This window comes from Podarcis bocagei (assembly GCF_964188305.1).
Source record: "Podarcis bocagei genome assembly, chromosome: 1".
Classification (NCBI taxonomy): Eukaryota; Metazoa; Chordata; class Lepidosauria; order Squamata; family Lacertidae; genus Podarcis; species Podarcis bocagei.
This window is the reverse complement of record NC_138125.1, coordinates 72,819,839-72,842,101: the sequence shown is the minus strand read 5'-3', so window position 1 is coordinate 72,842,101 and position 22,263 is coordinate 72,819,839. Positions and strand designations below refer to the sequence as shown.

Sequence of the window (22,263 nt, the reverse complement as noted above, 5' to 3'; positions counted from 1 at the left end):
ACTCCCATGAGAACTGGTAAGTAAGGGGCACAATGACTCAGCAACCAGTCAACATCCTCTTAGTAAGTCTGGGGAAACAGATAAGAATACCAAGATATCAGCCCAAGTGGAATGTGTCTAAAAGAGGGGTCCTTTCTCTGAGAGTCAAGCATTTTGTGTATAACAAAGTGAGCTTGGATTGTAGAACTCTTCAAAGATTTTGAGGGGAAGAATTAAGGCATATCAAAGGCATATAAATCAAGAATGGAGAGAGTGTTGTTGTTTGTACTCAGGGCCTGCTTGCAGGCTCCCCAAAGGTATCTGGTTGGTCACTGTGAGAATGGGATGCTGGACTAGACAGGCTCTTTTTATGCTCGTAATTAGACTTTGGCACCTACAAATGTGAACATGAAGCTCTTATGTCACACATTACCTTACATACCTGGTGAAGAGAAGTGACCTTCCATGCTCAACTGTGCACAGAGAATTGATGTGCATGATGGACTGTTCATGTATTGATGAGGGATATTGCCAACTCATCCTGCTCTTTCAGCACAGGTTAGGCTGCCATTATGCATTGCCAAAAAAGTGGAGCTGCATAATTAAAAAAGAGGAAAGAAGATGGGGCATTTTGAGATTTACTTAGATAACACTCCCTGATAGCTATACATTGTCTATTGAACTGAAGGGTCATTGTTTTGTTTTCTCGAATCATAGCACAGAAGAGTTGGAAAGGACCCCAAGGATCATTTAGTGCAAGCCCCTCTAATGCAGGTATCACTGCTAAAGAATTCTTGACAGATGACAGATGGCCACCCAACCTCTGTTTGAAAACCTTCAATGAAGTCCATCACCACTGAAGCAGAAAACACAACTTTCATGGCTAGTACATAATACAATCCCAAACCCTCACCATTTATTCAGAACTGGTTCCCATCATCTCCTCTTCTCAATTCTATCTTTCTCTCTCTCTCACTTTCAATATGAATGTAGCCAATGACTTTTAGAAATGAAACCACTGCAACATTTTTGCTTTGGGCTTTGTTCTTTCCACCTCTTCTTATGGTAAAAACGTAAGAAACAAAACAACAATTTCCTTTTGTGGTTTCTTCAGAGGACAGGGTGGGTTTCATTGTTCTTTATGGCTCTTGTGAGAGGGAGCTTGGCAGACATGTTGAGACATAAAAAGGCATCTCTCCACGCCACAAGAACTGGAGTGTGCAAGCAGCTTCTTATTCAGCTTCAGCTTCTAATGCCGTGTTCAAACAATTACTGCATTTCAGAGAACACAGCAGTTCCGACAACGGAAAAGTCTGCCAGTGATAGCAGGCAGGCACTGGAGAGAGGAAGCCGATAAACTGCGTCTACAATGCAACATGAAAGCAGATGCAGTCTAATCCATTTTGTTTAAAAACCAGGATGTCTTTGAAAGACAGATGTGAGCAAACGTGCATTGTGCCCAAGCATGTGATACCCTCTACTCAGATGCCTATTGTGAATGCAAATGCTTCCAGCGGATGGGCAGAGATTGGACTCTTCAGTGTACAGTGGTACCTCTGGTTACATACTTAATTCATTCTGGAGGTCCGTTCTTAACCTGAAACTGTTCTTAACCTGAAGCACCACTTTAGCTAATAGGGCCTCCCGCTGCCGCTGCACTGCCGGAGCACAATTTCTGTTCTCATCCTGAAGCAAAGTTCTTAACCCGAGGTACTATTTCTGGGTTAGTGGAGTCTGTAACCTGAAGCATATGTAACCCGAGGTACCACTGTATGTGTGCTTTCCTTCTGTCAATGTTCACTGGCATTTATATGGATCTAAGGCACTATAAACAGGAAGAAGTTAGATTACCACCTCCCCCCCCCCAGCAATTGAAAAGGTAATCTCTAGATCCCACTAAAGCAGTGGTTCTCAAAGTTTTTTCTCTGGGCTGCACTTTCAGAATGAAGATTTGCTTGCGGGAAAGTACATTGGAAAATGAAATGAAACAATAACTAGCAATGCTTGATTTATAATACAGAACACAACTACTTTATACTGTAACATGATCATGGGACATCCAGAAAGCATAAAATGATGCAGCTACATAAGAGCATGAATCATTCCCAAAATATCATATTGATTGTCCTTGAATCTTCCTGACACACTTGGCCTCCTCTCCGGCCCCACCAGTGTGTTGCCAGATAGAGTATTCCTCTGAATACCAGTTGCTTGGAATCATAGGTGGGCAGTGTGGTTGTGCTCAGCTCCTGCATCTGTTGGGCCACTGTGAGAACAGGATGCTGGACGAGATGGGTCACTGGTCTGATCCAAGTGGACACTTCTCATGTTCAGTGTTATTACGAATACTTTAAGAAGGGCTCTCTTACCTGCATAACAAGGAGGTTCTTACTGAGGGCACCGTAGATTGCCTCACATCAGAGTGCTGTGTGCAACAGTATCATGACAGTGCCAGTGATGGCATACTGTCACTTACTGTGATCTGAAAAATGGAACCATTCAATTGCATTTGAATGTTAGCTCGCTCTCTTAAGGAGGCAGATGGGACATATCCCCTTTGGGGGTGTGCTCTGTGGAAGCTCACATTACTCAGCAAGGAGAAGGCCCTTGGTCCAAGCCTTGGTATCTCCAGGTAGTACTGGAAAAGACTCCCTCCTGAAAACCCAGAGAGCTACTGCCAATCAGTGGTGACAGTATTGGGCTAGACTTACTGGACCTAAGCAGCTGTCTATGCTCCATATATTTCTCTCTTTGTCGCCACAAAACTCTGTGACATATTATTCACAAATTTATGTGATGGAGAGGGCGAGCAACAGCCATATATGTAGTTCAAGGCTGTGTATGGAATGTAAATCCAGATCTTACTGCACCTTATATAACACTATTGACAGTGGTGTGTGTGTGTGTGTGGTTTCAAATGACATGCTGGAGCATTTGATGGATTCATTATATCAAATTCATTATACATATTATATCCTGTCTTTGGAAGGGGAAAAAATGAACTCTTTCTTTTCTAAAGACAATGGCATTTTAAAATGAGAATATGACTTTGTGAACATCTACAGGTGATCACCCCACTTTGAAGTATGTATGTATTGATTGGTACTTAAATAATTTGACAAAGGGATTTAAAAATAACACCTCCCCTCTTCTTTGCTGAGGATTAGGCCAATTTTGGAAATGATGTCCTGGGATCTTTAAATGACACTAGAACATGTATTTTGTTTCCTTGTTGGAAAAACCTGCTCAAACTACTGATGCCTACTGCCTGATTATAGTGACTGAGGTTGCAATCCTATGCACTTAGCTGGGAGTGAGCACCATGAATCTTGCTGTGAATTGCTGATGATTCATGATAGCCATTTTGCCTATAATGCCCAAAGTGCTTGAAAGAGCCTGAGGAAAGTACCACTGTACTTTAGGATAACTCAATAAGTGCTGCTGTGTATTCTGAGTCAGTACCCATTGCTGAGTTAGCCCAATTTACCTCATCACAAACTGCTGGATGGAAATGCTAAACATTTCCTGTGATGTCTTTTCAAAGTATGGGAGGAATTCAGGATTGCTAAAGCAATTTAACTGAGAAGTGAACTGCCAAGTTCAAACATCATTTATTTGCCTTCCCTCAAATCTGAAATTTTCCTCCGTTGTCTCCACTGAAAGGGCTCCCTTTTGATTTTCTTCAGAGTCTCTGATGGGCAGCTGGAGTGATAAACTAGATGGTTAGTCTCTGCTAGGAGTGTTGGGGAACTGCATGTGCTATATATCAACAGCTCCTCGGGGTCTATTTGAAGAATTTTCTGTCCAATTTACCACCTGCTAAAACACTGGACTTGTGCCAGGATCTTGAAGTTAATCTAAGTTAGACTTCTAGGAAGCTAAGCTGAAAGTTGTTTTATTGTCACTGTGGTGTACCAAAAATCTTCTTTATTTCCCAATCCAAGGGCTCCCTTGGATCATTACAACCATGCAAAGTCCTAACTACACTCACACAAAGGTTCAATATTACTAAAACTGTTTCCCACTGGTTCATTTGTTTAAAACATTTTGTATCTCACCTTTCATCAAAATTGTATTTAGACCGGCCTTTTTTTCCGCAGCTGGAACTCGCTGGACTCAGTTCTGGTGCCTCTCAGGTGGGTGCTATTGCCATTATATGAGAATGAGGGTGGTGTGCCTGATGAGCTCCAGCACTTCTTTTTCTAGAAAAATAGCACTGGATCCATACTTGCATTCAGCACTGTAGGAAAGAGCCGGGGGTTGGGGGGAGTCAATTTATCTTTATTCCTCTTTCTCCTTGCAGCCCAATGTGCCTCCCCCCAAAGCTGCTGGATAAAGTTGGGGTGGCCCCTGGAATAGCATGGCTGGTAGTGCTGGGGTCTGCAGAGGGAGGAGGGACTTGAGGAAAATCGCCTCCATGCCCCCTTCCACCATGAAGAAGCATGAGTCTGGATCCAACCAGATTAATTATTTTTAAAACAATAAAAGCATTGATTATACAGAGCTATGAGCATTGTGGTGCCAATGTGGTGCCTTCCAGATGCCTTGCAGAAGTGGTTGGACAACAACTCCCACCATCCCTGTCCATTGGTCATGCTCTTTAGGGCTGATGAGAGTTGTAGTCCCAACAACATACAGAAAATGCCACAATGGTACCCTTGTAATAGCTCCCCCCCCCCCGAGTCTATAAGAGAGCAGTGTGTCTCCCTAGGAAGGACATTCCATTTGCCAGTTGCCACAGCCAAAAGGGTCCTCTAACTGGTTTTCACTCGAGAGAACAGAGAGAAGAGCCTCAACTGATGATCTGAAAGTATGGATAGGATGATATGGGAGAGGAAACTCCTTCAGGTACCTAGGTCCCCAGCCATGTAGGGCTTCAAAAGTATGATAAATCTTAGCAGACTGAATTGTCTTCAGAAGTGGACAGGCTTTTTAAAGACAGGCAATACATGATCTAAATAAGTTGACACAGTCAAAATCCTGGCACATCAGCTGAAGCTTCCAGACCATCTTCAGAGGCATCCCCACACAGAACACATTATACTAATCCAGTTAGGAAGTTACCAGGGCATGGTCTCATAATATGGTCTGAAGGCACATGAAGCCACTGCCGTGCTGCAACTAAGCAGGCCTGGATCTGGTCAGCACCTGAAGCCAGAGCTCTGGCAACCCTAACTAACCCACACATCACAGTCCCCAGGCAAAGAAACAGTGCAATCCTTCTCATTCCCCACCGTGACCAATGTATCTTTCATTTCTTTTTTGTCAGGTCCATGGAGCTTTCTTTTAAAAATGAAAAGAAAAAAGAAGGAAGGAAGGTGGGACATAAATTTGAAGCAATTGCAAATGTATAAATAGCAACAAGATGTGGAGAGCTTCCTTCTTTATGTGATAGATCCCAAGCCACTTACATATTTATTTAGATATCAGTGCCATGATTTCATTAAACTAGCTTCTGCAGAAAATGTAAAAGAAGGGAAATCTCAGGAAGATGAATGTTGCCAAGCTTTTCCATTGGATTTGATTACTTTGTTTCAGTTAAGTAATTCTAAAAGGCTGCTGAAAGTGTACAATATCCCTTTTTTATGTAAACAGATTGTTGTTAGTACTTCAACATGCAATATTTCAAGTGTAATGAGCCAAATCTGCTAAATAGTGGATTTAACCATGAAATGGGCCGCACTGTTTTCATTCTTCGAAAAGCAAGTGTAGTGAAAGGATCACCATTCACACATTATTTTATAAGGACAAGATACTGTAGATTTAAGCTGAAATGAAACCTCATTACATTACGTTGTGTACTACACAAACATTTCAAGCAGTGTACAGTGTGAATCCATTACGATAACTGCTCATTAAACAAAAAATATAAACAGAAAAGTTAAAGATCTAACTTCTTAATATAACTCTTTTAAGGATTTGAAGGTATACGAAGGATTTGGTTCAATAGCAGCCCTATCCTGTGCATTCTCCCAGAAGTAGGTGCCACTGAACTCAGTTGAACTTAGAATACCCCTTTAGGATTGTAACCCTTTAGGATTGTTTACTAGAGAGTAAACCTCACTGAACTCAGCTGAGTTTGCTTCAGAGTAAAGAAATGTAAGCTTTCACTATTTATTGACTAAAGTCTATATTTTGCCTGAAGTCAGAGCTAGCAAGGGGTGGGGCATGCAGAGGTTACTGCCGCAATGTAGCCAAGTACATAATCTAATCGAGCATTTTAAAATCTAATTGATTTTAATATTCTCATGGACGTTTCGGCTGGACTGAAACTGGTATTAACAACATATGTATATATTACTATTCATTAAAAAAACCGATTTGGTTTAGAGCAATAGTACATAAAACCACATAGAAAGAACCCTATAAAATGTTCTAATCAAAAATCAGCTAATAATGATAATAATAATGTGCTGCTGAGATAGATAAGGCAATAGAATTAAATTAAATGCAATGCTAGTATTTACCTGCCCTGTGGGAGGAGGAAATGAGGAATGGCCTGTAACTTAGAAGAGGGCCATGGATACTGAGTTCATAGTACTGTGACCAGACTAATTGTAACTACCACACAGTACCTGGTGTTCCTGTAAAGAGCAGGAGACAGTGCCTGCTTGTCCAAGGGACCAAAGTCATTTACTGGGACCTTGATGGGGCCAAAATAACTCCTCTTTCCTGTAAATCCCTCTTTTCTAGTGTTCTCCCAAACTTTATTTAGTGTAGTTTGAAAGCAGAAAAATTTCCCCCCGTCTTAGTAGTCCCCCAAGAAGTTCCTTACCAGTCCCCTTACAGGCAAGGGAACAAAGAAGGATAGAGGCAAGGAGGGGGCCTAGTTAAAATCTTGTGGAAGAAAAAAATAGGCTGGTACTCATGCTCTGCAATGGGGACTATCAGCCCACTGGAAACCTCCCCCCCCCCCCCCGGAGCTGATCCAGAGTAACACAGTCCTTCCACCAGGGACTGAATATGTTGGGAACCCAAGCTATTGCTTAACTTTGTCCTTAGCATCCTTTATCAAAGTGATCTTTTGTGGTTCGAGGACCCGATCCCCGCTTAGTGGAATGAAGACACACGGACACGTAATATAAGGTTAATGGGCAAGAGAAAGGCCACAACTTTATTGATTACAGTAAGTGAAAAGGTATTGGCTTAGGCATTGGATCACGTCAGTTGACTCCACCCACTCAGAGAGGGGGGAGCCTAAAAGGGGGGTTTATTCACCAGTAGGTGGAGCCTGTTGATGCTAATAAAACTATAAGCTCTCCCCTGATGTCACTGAGGGTCGTGCCATGGCCCCCCCCCACCACACAGGCATCAGACAGGATCCACGACCGCCGGATTCCTTTAACGGAATACCCAAAAATTGAAGGCGTAGGCGATGGCCACACCTAGCCCTTCCACACACCACAAACACATTCCAATGCCTAACCTACCCACCAATACCATGGAAGTTGTGACGGTTGCTACGAAGTAGGCGAAAAAACCACAAAGCCTAATGCCAAATGGAAAAATTCCTACCAGGCCCCCTGCACAACCTGGGCGACCAACCTAAGGTCCATAGCAAGGCCAAGAGAGAAACTGAAACCCTGAGCTCTAAGGGAGTGGAGGGTGGGTGACTCGCGGTGGGACGGCGAAAAGTGAGGGCCGCGTGGCTGGCGCAGCAGCAAGTTAAGCTGCAGACCACGCCCCCTCGAAGCTGCCCGGTTGGGCGCTTGCCCGTGGGCGTGGTGCGCCAGCCAGGTGAGGCAGACATCGGATCCCGCCCACAACCCCTCGCCTCTTGCAGGAGGAGAGTCTTTCAGAGATGGTCTAGGCTTGTACCTGAGTGACATTTCATGACAAAGACATGAGTGGAGAAGCTCCTGAGACATCCTGACATGATATAATTAATTAACTGCAATGCCACACTTGAGAGCCCAGCCAAAGTGGTGTTTCCCTTTTTTTGTGATGATCTTGTGCTTTGGGAAGTTCAAAGAAGTTGAACCTGCAAGTGCTAAATAAATGCAAAAGGAAACCTACACATCCTAATTATTCATAGTTTATTAGCAAAGTGCTCTCACCCAGCTGAAAGGAGCCAGGCTTGTTATTTCCTCCAAGCAGCCAAAGAATTCTTAATTAATTTATGTAGGTTGGAGATGACTGCTCTTTGGGAACCATTTCCCTCGAGAGGTTATAGATGTGGTTTTGCATGCAGTTTGGTACTGAATACTGGAATTAGCTATATCAGGGGCATCACCCTGCTTGTGATGGGCAGGTGCTGGGATTGTCGTTAACATATGCACTAAGATGCTCTCTCTCTCTCCACCATCACAATCCTCAGTCACCATGGTTCAGAGAAAAGCCAAATCACACACATGGTCTTAGGGCAGGTATAATGTTCCAGCTGCACTGAGCAGTAAGGTAAGCAGTGCAAGTTTGGGGACCAATAGATGTAGGTGAAACTTCATCCTTTGAGGTGTATCCTTACTCAGAAAGAAGCATTTTAAATAGTCTATCAGTATTGGGTGGAATCCAGTTTGTGGCCTTATACTTTTGATTCAGCAGATGCCTATTAATGGAAGAGGAGAGGGAGGATATATATATATCCTAATGGAGGCTTCCCCAACACTAGGGTTACCAGATTTTTTTCAGTGAATCCGGTGACACTTTTCAACTTCAATGGATTTTGTGAGAGGACTGATTTGTAAATCTGGGGACTGTCCCTGGGAAACGGGGACGTCTGGTAACCTTACCCAATACCCTGGAGCTGATTTAGGAGGGGGTCATTGGGAAATGCAGAGGGGAGGAAGAATTAGCAAAAAAAAGGGGAGCCCCCCCTTTTTTCCTAGAGGCAGCATTTGCTGGATCAAAAGTTAGTATAGAATTGCAAAAGCACCAACTGGATTCTCCCTAAAGATTTGTTTCATTTTGTTAAGAAAAGTGCATCTGTACACCTCATTGTGGTTATGGAGACTACATGGGGAGGGGGAGGTGAAGATCAGAAAGGCAGCTAACCCAAAAAAACCCTTGGTACATGTAATTGCCTCATTTAACTTGCAGCAGTGGAGACTGAAGGGCTGGCAGTTCCAAAGATAAGATAGGTACACCACCGACCATCCTTTCAGTGCATTATTCAAGTACTGTACAATATTCAATAACTTTAATACTTGCCTGCACAGACCATTTCTATCTAATACAAAACAACAGTCAATGAACACTATACTAACGAGCCACCCCCCATTTGTATAATTATTATTATTAGTGATAAGAAACTATGCTACTGTGCAAGCAAAACATGCTATGAGAAGCAGGCTGACAAAAGATCAATTCTTGTGCCTGAAATGAGATTAAATAGAAGACACACCTTAAGTTTTGGTATGAATTCAACATAATGTAGCTTAACAGATGCAGGGCTCAGTGTCTGTGTCATACACACTTTGGAGTATTTTGGATTTGCTTCATGATCTCACTCTGCTTAAATGTGGGACTGAAATGGAAATAGGGGAAATAATTAGTGCGCATGAGATGGGAATTTTAATTAGGTTGCTCATAAAGCCCCAATTAGCAGAGGACAGGTAAGTTGTATGGAAAATGCTCAAAGCCACAGTGATCAGAGGCTCTCGCAAGCCTTGGCAGATTAGTTGTGCACAATGACATTCATGCTAGCTGAAAAATAACAAAGAAAGCAAAAGGCTGCAGTAAGAGGGAATATGAATGAGAAACAAAAAACACTCTGCTTAACACTTTTGATTTTGGAGTATTAACAGATACTTATTGTCTGCCAGGGAGATTGCTGCCTTACAGGACTAGGCTATTTAATTTTTCATTAAAAGGAAATATATGTCAGCCTTTTATATTAAATCTTTTAAAAATTATTCTGACCGAAGAGACTATCTTCTGATGCTTTCTTGTTAGTTAGGCTCAATTGATAGATGGATTTTGTTTTTAACAAGTGCAGGGGTTTGGCCCATGGGGGGGGGGGAGGTATTCATTGTATCAATCATGAAATCTGGACAGTTCACTTTTAATGTAGGAAACGCTGGAAGGCTTAGGCAACCAATTAGCATCCTAATTGAAACAGCCCTTGATAAAAATGGTTTTCAAGAAGGGTTGTGAATTGGACCCTTAGCTATAAAATTGCTTTTGACCCATTTTTTCAAAACAGTGATTTAAAATAAGGCCAACTACCTGTGCGCTTGACCCTTGCCTGTCTTGACTGCTCAAGGTTAGCATGAGGTGGTCTGGAACGACTGGTAAGCAGAATGACTGATATCTCAAATGCAAAATTCCAGAAAGCCTTAAACAGGTTGATAAAGGTAAAGGTAAAGGGACCCCTGACCATTAGGTCCAGTCGTGACCGACTCTGGGGTTGCAGCGCTCATCTTGGTTTATTGGCCGAGGGAGCTGGCATACAGCTTCCAGGTCATGTGGCCAGCATGACTAAGCCGCTTCTGGCAAACCAGAGCAGTGCACGGAAATGCCATTTACCTTCCTGCCGGAGCGGTACCTATTTATCTACTTGCACTTTGTGCTTTCGAACTGCTAGGTTGGCAGGAGCTGGGACCAAACAACAGGAGCTCACCCCATCGCAGGGATTAAAACCGTTGACCTGATTGGCAAGTCCTAGGCTCTGTGGTTTAACCCACAGCACCATCCCAGGTTGATACTAGACCTTTATTGATGAATCCTTTAGGACAGTGGTTCCCAATTAGTTAAGTACTGTGAACCCCCCCTCCCCCATTTTTCAAAAGCCAAGCCATGGACCCTCTACTTTTGAAAATTTTGATATTTCTATGGTAGTTATTGTTATGTGAATGATGCCACGGAGCCCCTCGGATCCGCAGACCACCAATTCAGAACCACTGCTTTAGGAAACAAACCACCCTTTACCTGCTGCTCTTTCTTTTTATATCTTTAAAGGTTATTAGGCTTGGTTGTTCTTTGTTTTTAAGATGAAACCTTTTTTTTAAAAAAAAGATTATATTACTGTGTGTACGCCAGTGGTGGTACATGCAAATGCCCATTTGATTGAATCCTAAAGTTGTCTGTTGCTGCTAAATAAATGTTATTTGTTTAGCTATTTATTTATTTAAGTGGTGTCTGAAAAGGAAGGAAGAAAGAGAAACAATGAACCCCCCCAGGCATACTCAAATTGTTTGTTGTGGAAAAATTAACAAGAATGCTAAGCTAGGAAAGCCTAAGTTAGGGGGGAGTAAAGGGTTTTCAACATATTCTAAAAGCCCACAATTGCAAGAGCCTGGCATAATTCAAGATAGAGAACTGGTGCAGCAACATTGAAGGCCCTGTTGCAGGCAAAAAATTGTGGCAGGCCAGAAATATATGAGTTGTGATGTGGATCCTTATGTTTTAGCTGTTCATTTGCTACATCCTTTGTCTTTGCTCTGTTTTTCATGAGGCTATTCTGTCCAGGTGTGAATGATTTTCTTCTATTTGGAACAAAAGTTTGGTGCTCTAATGTGCTGGACTGCAGTTGAGAAAACAACACAAAAATGTAAAGAACTGCATGTGTAGTTACCAGCAATCCTGTAGGGAGTGAATTACACATACTTCCCGAATTTGTCAATCGTTGATGTTGATAGTTACTCCAAGCAATGTGAGAATCAAATCAATGACAAATGAACAAGTCTGTGGTTCTGTTATCTGAAGTGAGCACTGTACATTGTTGCACAAAGACATTGTTATTGCGGTGCAGGTCAAGGAGAATTAAATACAACCCAACTTGCTGGGAGAGGCTATGGGAAACCCACAAAGACTATCACCAGGCTAGTATGCGATGAATCTGAAAGAAAATGATACAAGGGCAGACACATTTAATTGTGTCTACACTGACGTTTGTAGTAACACTGTAAGCTCTTAAAACCAAGACGATAAAGCCTGGCCTCTTTCTAAACTTCCAGATTACAGCCCTGCAACTACTATTTCCTTCTGAATGCTAGGCTGTGACAGACAGAAATAAAATTCTGTGTTGCATTGTCTGTCTTAACCTTGCCCTATTCTGAGAATTATTTGACATATAGTGGTACCTCCGGTTACATATGCTTCAGGTTACATACGCTTCAGGTTACAGACTCTGCTAACCCAGAAATAGTACCTCAGATTAAGAACTTTGCTTCAGGATGAGAACAGAAGTCGTGCTCCGGCGGCACAGCAGCAGCGGGATGCCCCATTAGCTAAAGTGGTGCTTCAGGCTAAGAACAGACCTCCTGGACGAATTAAGTTCTTAACCCGAGGTGTTGTTGTTGTTTAGTCGTGTCCGACTCTTCGTGACCCCATGGACCAGAGCACGCCAGGCACTTCTGTCCTCCACTGCCTCCCGCAGTTTGATCAAACTCATGCTGGTAGCTTCGAGAACACCATCCAACCATCTCATCCTCTGTTGTCCCCTTCTCCTTGTGCCCTCCATCTTTCCCAACATCAGGGTCTTTTCCAGGGAGTCTTCTCTTCTCATGAGGTGGCCAAAGTATTGGAGCCTCAGCTTCACGATCTGTCCTTCCAGTGAGCACTCAGGGCTGATTTCCTTAAGAATGGATACGTTTGATCTTCTTGCAGTCCATGGGACTCTCAAGAGTCTCCTCCAGCACCATAATTCAAAAGCATCAATTCTTCGGCAATCAGCCTTCTTTATGGTCCAGCTCTCACTTCCATACATCACTACTGGGAAAACCATAGCTTTTACTATACGGACCTTTGTTGGCAAGGTGATGTCTCTACTTTTTAAGATGCTGTCTAGGTTTGTCATTGCTTTCCCCCAAGAAGCAGGCGTCTTTTAATTTCGTGACTGCTGTCACCATCTGCAGTGATCATGGAGCCCAAGATTCTTCCCCTTCTATTTGCCAGGAGGTGATGGGACCAGTGGCCATGATCTTCGTTTTTTGATGTTGAGCTTCAGACCATATTTTGCGCTCTCCTCTTTCACCCTCGGTAAAAGGTTCTTTAATTCCTCCTCACTTTCTGCCATCAAGGTTGTGTCATCTGCATATCTGAGGTTGTTGATATTTCTTCCGGCAATCTTAATTCCAGCTTCGGATTCATCCAGCCCAGCCTTTCGCATGATGAATTCTGCATATAAGTTAAATAAGTAGGGAGACAATATACAGCCTTGTCGTACTCCTTTGCCAATTTTGAACCAATCAGTTGTTCCATATCCAGTTCTAACTGTAGCTTCTTGTGCCACATAGAGATTTCTCAGGAGACAGATGAGGTGATCAGGCACTCCCATTTCTTTAAGAACTTGCCATAGTTTGCTGTGGTCGACACAGTCAAAGGCTTTTGCATAGTCAATGAAGCAGAAGTAGATGTCTTTCTGGAACTCTCTAGCTTTCTCCATAATCCAGCGCATGTTTGCAATTTGGTCTCTGGTTCCTCTGCCTCTTCTAAATCCAGCTTGCACTTCTGGGAGTTCTCGGTCCACATACTGCTTGAGCCTTCCTTGTAGAATTTTAAGTATAACCTTGCTAGCGTGTGAAATGAGTGCAATTGTGCAGTAGTTGATTTAAAATCGGAAGACCATAGGATCCATGATGGTATCAGTGGGATGTGAAAGTGCCTTAAAATTTAACAGATTGCTTGAAGAATTTGTTTGCAAACATGAAATAAAATCTCTCCCTCTCTCTGAACTTTTGGGCCATTTGAATTGGTGCAAGTCTTTGCATTGTTTTAATACTGGGAGAGTGTTTTATGTACAAAAGGAACAGTATCACGCAGCCAGGATGTGTGGCTTTTTTTGGCAGCAGAGTTTGTTGTACTGGAGGGACAAGAATCAAAAGTGTTCACAGAACAAAGTGCTAGTCGATAGTGGGAAAGAGAAAGAAGATTGGTAGTACCTCTTACAGGCATTTCTGGTATGGTAACTGCTGAATCTGCCTTTTAATCCTCATTACCATCTTCTCTTCTTACCCTTTCTGTTATATGGCTGCATTTGGATTCACTGCCACTCCATTTGCACAACAGAACTCCCCCTTCGCCTCCTACAGTGTTACGTATTTCTGTGTTTTTATATTATAAACTGCCCTGTGATTCTCAGATAGTAAAAATAGAAATATCCTCAAAATCTGCTCCAGAGGATGAGTCCCACTACATGACCAGAATGCTGCTCACACAGCAATGTCCAGGTTGTAGCTGCTAAACATGCAGCCATGCCTGTTTTTTCTGATGTTAACTGTAAGAACACCCATGCTGGATAAGTGTGAAAGGAATACAGCATTAGAAAAAGGCACAGAAGCACTAGCATTATAAAAAGGAAAATTAACACAATATTTTCTAAGTCTGAATGCGTTCTTAATGGGGTTGCAAATGTTTCCCCCTTGAAGCAATTAACATGGAAATGAGCAATAAACGTCCACTAGATTTCTGAAAGCGGCTTTGACATGTTGTGAAAGCTCAAAACTAATGCAGAGATTAACAGGAGAAGCAGAACAAACTGTCACGTGAAGGCAGCCATAGTTGATTGGGAACAATCCCCAAAGATCTGACTTTTTGAGATAAGGAAAGGGAGAGAGGGGAAATGCACCGGAAAGCATGGGAGAACATTCCTTTGGACACATCACCATCTAACCTCCCCACAAACAAATCAGAATGGATACTCATGAAGCAGCCCATGCCTGCTCTTACTCTGAACGAATCTGGATGAATGTTCACGAAGGAAAGGGTCACACCTCAGCGGTACAGCATGCAGAAGGTCCCTGGTGCAACCCACAGCATCTCCAGGCAGAGATAGGAGAGACCATTCCAGCCCTCCAAGTGTCCCTATAATGCAGGGACGACATCCCTGATTTAGAGAAGCCATCCCGATTTCTGATTTGATCCCGGAATGTCCCACTTTTCCTTGAGATGTCCCTATGTTCATTGGAGAAATGTTGGAGGATGTGGAGTTATCCGACCCCTGAGCTGTCTGAAGGCAATCCTGTAAAGGGAAGTTTCTTAAATGTTTCATGTTGTATGGTGTTTTTATAAATGTTGGAGACTGCCCAGAGTGGCTGGGGCAGCTCAGTAAGGTGTGTGGGGTATAAATACAGTGGACGCTCGGGTTGAGAACGTGATCTATGTGGGAGGCATGTTTGCAATCTGCAGCTCTGTGTCTGCGCACACGCAGGTCGTGATTCGGCACCTCTGTGCATGTACAAAGCACGATTTAGCGCTTCTGTGCATGTGCGAGCACCAAAACCCAGAAGTAACCCATTCCGGTACTTCCAGGTTTGGCGCCGTGTGCAACCTAAAAACACGCAACCTGAAGCATCTGTAACCCGGGGTGTGACTCTAGTAGAATTATCATTAAGGAATGGGACGTCGCTATTTTCATCACAGAAATGTTGGAGGGTAATGCTACTCCTGCGTCTGAAACCCTGGAAATCCACTGCCTGCCAGTGAGGACAATCCTGAGCTAGATAGACAGATGGCCTGACTCGGTAGAAGCCAGCTTCCTACGTCGTCAAAGATGAACGCGTTATTGGTTGTGGTGCGTTTGTTTATTTACATAGCTGTCAACTTTTCCCTTTTCTTGCAAGGAATCCTATTCGGAATAAGGGAATTTCCCTTAAAAAAAAGGAAACGTTGACAGCTTAGGTTTATTTAGCTACAGTATTTATTTTGGAGGGGCCTCCTTCAGCTCAGGAGAGCATTGTGAATCCCGAAAACGCCACAACTTCTTTATCCACCCCGCCCGCCCCCCATCTTGGCCTCCGCCTCGCGCGCGCCGTTTCCACCCCCCCCCAAGATGCGCGCGCCTACACTGGCCTCGGAACCCTCCTGGCGACAGGGCGCGCGCGGCGCGCAGGACCCCTTCAGGGCCACGCCGACGGCCGAGGCGGGGAACTCCGGCAGGCCGGAGGGAGGGCTCTGACGATTGGCCGGCGCGAGGGCGAAGGAGGGAGGGAGGGAGGTGTTTTTGATGCGGCCGGCCCGGCTGCCGCCGCGTCCAGGGAACATGCAATGCAGTGCAGTGTAGCGCAGTGGCCGCGCCTCGGCGCTGCTGGGGCAAGGCGGGCGTCTCTTTTCGGCTCTGTGTACAAACGCGCGGGCTGACCCTGATTGGCTGAAGGAAGGCAACAACGACCGGGACGCGGGCTCGGGGGTCGCCAGAGTCGCCGCGGCTTCTCCCGCCTCCTGCTCCTCCTCGCCTCCTTCTCGCGTGTCTCTCGTGAGCGACTCGCCGGTCAGCCGCTGCTGAAAGGGACTGTGGCGAGGGGCGCCTCCCGCTCCCACAGCCGCCGCCGCTACCGTTGCGCGCGACCCTCGCGCGGAAAATGCTGCCTCCGCTCTTCGGAGCCCCGCTTGGATAATTCCTCCCCATGTACTTGACCTCGCCGCCGCCGCCGCCGCTCCTTAGGCCGGGTAAAGGATGCTGCCCTGGCCGGTGGGAGGCTGTGACCAGGGGATCCGCGCCCGCCCGCTCGCCTCCCGTCCCGGCCCTGGGGACTGCTGTCCCTGCCTCGGCTGCTAGCTCCTTCGGCGAGCGATGACTTCGAAGCACCAGGCGGACTGGATCCCTTACAGGTAGGGCGCCAGGGCGGGGGCTCTGCTGCGGGCGCCCCCTTCACCGAAGTGGGCAGGAGAGGGGAAGGAGGTCCAGCAGGGGAGCAGCCCCGTCTGCAGCAAAGTTGTTGCCCTTAAAAGAAAAGAAAAGGAAGGGAAGGAAATTGAGGGGTGCTCTGCCTTGTTTTCACGAACCAGGTTAGCCCACGATCATTTTGGGGAGGGGAGGACGGCAGATCGTGTTGTTTAGGGAGGTTGCTATGAAGGAAGCGCCTCATTGTAGGATAACAGGCTTCCTGAATGAATGAAAGTCGCGCACAGCCATTCTGTTTTACAATCTTGGTATTTTGCAGGCATGAGCGCTGTGCTTGTGAAATCTCTTCCTTTGAAAACATGAGATCCAGATAGGCAAAACTATGTCGAAGGCAATTGTTCAACCCCTTCTTGGATTAGGGGGTGTGCTAATAAAACTTCTTTTTAAGACCAAAACAGGAGGTGAACTGCATTGCTGTCTTTGTATGATAGCAACACTGATTTTTCTTTTTAGTAGTGTTTCAGGTTTATGATAAGTAACTCAAATTCTAGGGTGGGCAAGGGCATTCCTTCCTCTATTCTTTTGTTGCCCTGGTTTCTCTCAAGTTATTAACAGGACTGACTTATGTACTGCGGTTGAGTGATATCTCAGACTTATCCATTGAAATCTGCATCCACTCTTTATGTTTTGTCCTGGTCTTCAAATTTAGCTGGGCGTTTTAAGGACATATTTATAAATTTTAAACTGTTGCAATATTCCCAACAGCTGTGAAAAATGCTTTTTATTTTTCATAACTCTTCAGTATGAAATCTTCTTTGTTTTGGTACACGTGGAACACTTACAGCTATAAAGGCAGCCTTGACTTTAATGCAAAATCCTTCTTCATCATTTGCCATGAAATGCAGGTGCCAGCTCCTGTTTTGTACCTGGAGTTCACTTCTGCTCCGTTAAGTGTGCCTTCTTGACGGGATTTCACTAGAGGCTCGTTTTTACTCTTAAATCACTTCCATGTGCAATTGCATGAAACCTGTAAACCTGTATGTACTTTCACAAGTGATGAATGCTTTCATGCCATGTGTATCATTGGCAGTAAGCCACTGCAATTGCACATAGAATCATAGAATCATAGAGTTGGAAGAGACCACAAGGGCCATCGAGTCCAACCCCCTGCCAAGCAGGAAACACCATCAGAGCACTCCTGACATCTGGATGTCAAGCCTCTGCTTAAAGACCTCCAAAGTAGGAGACTCCACCACACTCCTTGGCAGCAAATTCCACTGTCGAACAGCTCTTACTGTCAGGAAGTTCTTCCTAATGTTTAGATGGAATCTTCTTTCTTGTAGTTTGGATCCATTGCTCCGTGTCCGCTTCTCTGGAGCAGCAGAAAACAACCTTTCTCCCTCCTCTATATGACATCCTTTTATATATTTGAACATGGCTATCATATCACCCCTTAACCTCCTCTTCTCCAGGCTAAACATGCCCAGCTCCCTTAGCCGTTCCTCATAAGGCATCGTTTCCAGGCCTTTGACCATTTTGATTGCCCTCCTCTGGACACGTTCCAGTTTGTCAGTGTCCCTCTTGAACTGTGGTGCCCAGAACTGGACACAGTACTCCAGGTGAGGTCTGACCAGAGCAGAATACAGTGGCACTATTACTTCCCTTGATCTAGATGCTATACTCCTATTGATGTGTAACATGGGTTACACATGACATTACCTATTATATGGAAGTGATCTCTGTTGACTGCAAAGTGGAACTAGCTTCCAAGTACAGTGGTACCTCAGGTTACAGACGCTTCAGGTTACAGACGCTTCAGGTTACAGACTCCGCTAACGCAGAAATAGTACCTCGGGTTAAGAACTCTGCTGCAGGATGAGAACAGAAATTGTGCTCTGGCAGCACGGCAGCAGTGGGAGGCCCCATTAGCTAAAGTGGTACCTCAGGTTAAGAACAGTTTCAGGTTAAGAACGGACCTCCAGAACGAATTAAGTTCTTAACCCGAGGTACCACTCTATAGGGCAAAGAACAAGGAACTTACCTGTCCACACAGGGCATTTTGTCTTGTGTGAAGCAGCCGTTACTGGATGAATAGAAGCACAGATCATGAACCTATTAAATAAAAAGGTGAAGTTGGAGAAGGAATTGGGGAAATTCGGCTGAGAGATAGGCAGCCGGAGTTCTACATGTTTGTTTAATTTTGTTTTTAAAGTCTGTTTTTGCAACTTCGGTGCATAAATTGATTGGGGGAGGGGATAGTGCAGTGGTTTCTTGCATAAGGCATCTCAAATATTTCTCCTCCCCTTCCTCTTGCCCTCTCCTTGTCTATCCATTTCCCCTTACAGAATACACACAGCGTGGACTGTGCAGCAGCTTGGCAGTCAGTGTTTGCTGCTCTCCCATATTCTCCTGCTGCCGCTCTTGCTGCCATGGAGAAGAGCAGGGATCGCCATGGCAGCACCAGCTGCTGTTGCCTGTCATTGGCTCCTTGGTTGCCATAAGCTACCAAAGCCTCTTTCTGGAGAAGTTTGTGCGTCAAACTGTGGGGGGCATTGCCTGTCACTCTGGGCTAGATCCCCTGTTCCTCTTGCCTGCTAATGAAGCAGGGAAAGTAACGGGGCTTTAGGGGAGCTATAGACAAGGAGCAGAGTGGCAAGGGCTTGAGGATCTTTGTTTGTGCTGGGAATCCAGTAGCAGTTTGAAGTTGATAAAAGTTGAGAGTACAGTTTTGATGGACACAGGATTATGTTGGTAGCTTAGTTTAGAAGGTTAAGTTTATATTTGCTTCATTGCACCATTGCATTTGATTTCCTGTGAAGTGGGATTTCTAGGTTTGTCTGAACACTTTGGTTATAGGAGGGACATACAGCGTTTGTAAACCTCTGTAATATTTTTAATGACTTTGTGGCAGGGGTCAGCAAACTTTTTCAGCAGGGGGCTGGTCCACTGTCCCTCAGACCTTGTGGGGGGGGCAGACTATATTTTGGAAAAAAATAATAATGAACGAATTCCTATGCCCCACAAATAACCCAGAGATGCATTTTAAATAAAAGCACACATTCTACTCATGTAAAAACATGCTGATTCCTGGACTGTCCATGGGCCAGATTTAGAAGGCCCCCAGGCTTTTGTTTGCCTACCCATGCTTTGTGGCTTATAAATAAAATGGTAATTTGTCTCTCTTTTTTGTAATGAAAAAAAAAATGTAATTAGATAACTCTTTGGGCCGTCGATGTTATTTTTTAAAACACATACTTGCCAGATGTGTCATGTGGCCATAGTTCTTATGTACTGTTCTGCATGTTCTGATAAGTTTCAATTGGACTACTGCAATGCACTATTTGTGGGGCTGCCCATGAAGGCAGCATAAAAACTTCATTTGGTCCAGAATACAATGGTCAGGTTTGGTGATTGGTAATAACTGACAGGAGCATTGTCCCACCAATGCTGCAGAAGTTCCACTGGTTGCCAGTTTATTTTAAGGTTAATGTCTGACTTCTGGATCTTATATAGTTCCATACAGCCTGGGTCAAGGATTCTCCTCTTATGCTCACACTGAGGCCTGATAATCATAGAATCATGGAATTGTAGAGTTGGAAGGGACAACCAGGATTATCTACTCTAAACACCTGCAGTGCAGGAATATTTCGCCTAACGTATGTCTTGAACCCACGACCCTGAGATTGAGTCTCATGCTCTGCCAACTGATAAATCTTTGCTGCAGGCGTCGCCTCCTTCAGAGGCTTGATTGTCCTCCACAATCAATAGTCAGTTCTCTGCTGCCACCCTTAAGCTATGAAATTTTTAATGTAAAGCTGCAAATCACTACCCACTTACCTATGCGTAAGTCCCACTGAACTTAATTTTGCTTACCTTTGTCCAATCATATCTATAGGGCTGCATGGCACAGCTTTCCCTGCTAAACAGCTTTTCCTTTCCAAATGTGGTTTAGACTACGCTCCCTGCTGTTCTGATAATGCTGTTAATTTATTATGTATTTTTTCCCCTTGGGTTTTTTTAAATGGCGTTGCCGTTTATTTGTTATTAAAATTGTTTTTTGCTATGGGAGCTCATCAGAGTTGAAGAGCAGATTACAAAGTGACAAAGCCTGCAATCCAGTACACACACTTGAAAGTTAGTCCTACTGAACTCAGTGAAGCTTACTTCAAAGTAGTAAGCTTTGTATGAACAGGCTTGTAATATGAAAACACATTTTTTGCACCGATGGCAGGAAAACATACTGAAAATTAAAATTGTCCTGAGGATAACCTGTGTGCATTTCTCCATTTTTCTTTGCTATACTAGGTCTTGTGTGTTTCGTTTAATTTTTTTTAATTAAAAAAACACATTAATGATGTGCATGTTTAATTGAGGGCTGAATCATAACTTTTCTGAACATGCTTTGTATTTCAATAAAACGTTTCTGTTTGTACAGCAACTTAGAGAAAGTATTTTCCCTCAAGTGCTGCACAATTTTATGGGAAACCTTACAGCCATTTTAGTGTTTCTCTCCCACAGGGAGAGGGTGAACTTTAAATGCACGACAGACAAATTGGTTCACAGCATGTAGTAAAAATAAGCAGGGGGTGGCGAAAGCAAAGATTGTAACATGTTATTTGTTGTTGCTTTTTGTAAAAAAGGAACTGCGTGTTGATCTAACATACAACACCCAGGGCATGGGCTGAAGGCCCAGGATGGAGCAGCCTTGCTGAAGTGAATGAGGTTTGGGTCTGGGAAACTCTCTCTGTATGCCACCTTGAGCTCCTTGGGGGAAAGGCAGGATGTAAACAAACATTCCTGCTAACTGGTAGTTGAAAAGTTGTTACAGAATGTCGTCTAAGAATGCAACAGCACCACTGACTCTTGGAAAGCATTTTTGTGTGTGTGCAGATCAGGCAGAGAACAAAGAACTCCAATTGCTTTCTCTCTGTCCTTCTAAAGATGTGCCGAAAGATAAGCAGTTGTGGTGGGAATAACAGCTATGCCATCACTCAGGCAACCTATCAGCTGATGCCAAGGTTTTGCAGGGGGCTTTGTAATATTGCGCAAGGGAGGCAGTGCTTCATCTTCATTTCCCCGTGAAAAGTAATCCTTTTGTCTTCTCTGCGCTGTGCACATCAAAGAAATGGAGCCTTAAATGAACGTTCTTATTATTTGCTTCTCTTTGATCTCTGTCACCGTCTCTCCCTTTTAAAATGCACATACCTTACAGCATAGCAGCCTGCAGTGACTTAAAACTAACGCAGTGGGTTCGTCTGAGTGCTTATTTTATGTTATTATACTCTCAGTCCCGAACTCCCTTCACCAATGAAACGTTGACTTTCTTTTTCCATTCTAGGGGATTAAAGGCTGAATTATAGCGGATGGAAACTGTTTACAGGTTTTGATGATTAAGTGGTATATAAATCCTGTTAAATATATATACATATATTTAAAAACAGTTGATGCCTTTAGATGGCTGTGATGAAAAGAAATGCACAGTCAGGGATGGAGTAGGGTTGAGGTTCATGAAGAGCATCTTCTTCCCTCTCTGTGCCTTACCTGAAGTGGCATTTGAAACTGGGTAATTTCATAAGTGATCCAAGATTTGCCATTGGGGTCTGCTGCTCAAAGAAAATCAGTTTCCATTCCCTTCCATTCCATTCCATCAGCTTTGCAGCTGTGCCTAAACGAGGTACTTTAACTCTAAACCAACATATGCGCTGCAGTAAGTACTGAAAATTCAGGATGTGCCCCTGGAAGCTCTGCCTTCTGAAATACCTCCTCTGTTAAAAGCCTGCACT

At 44.0% G+C, this 22,263-nt stretch overlaps 1 protein-coding gene across 4 annotated transcripts in view; it reads left to right on the top strand.

Annotated features, from left to right (window-relative positions):
• Positions 1 to 22,263, top strand: part of TUB (TUB bipartite transcription factor) — a 131,247-nt gene that overhangs the window by 41,311 nt on the left and 67,673 nt on the right. Inside the window, exon 1 of one of the 4 annotated variants that reach the window (XM_081182756.1) lies at positions 15,847 to 16,467. The exons of 2 other annotated variants lie outside the window; for them this stretch is intronic. In XM_081182756.1, the coding sequence (XP_081038882.1) occupies positions 16,430 to 16,467 (38 nt within the window). In that variant the 5' untranslated portion in view covers positions 15,847 to 16,429. Of the gene's footprint in view, positions 1 to 15,846; positions 16,468 to 22,263 lie in introns of those variants that run through there. One more of the 4 variants, XM_081182753.1, reaches the window with a different exon arrangement.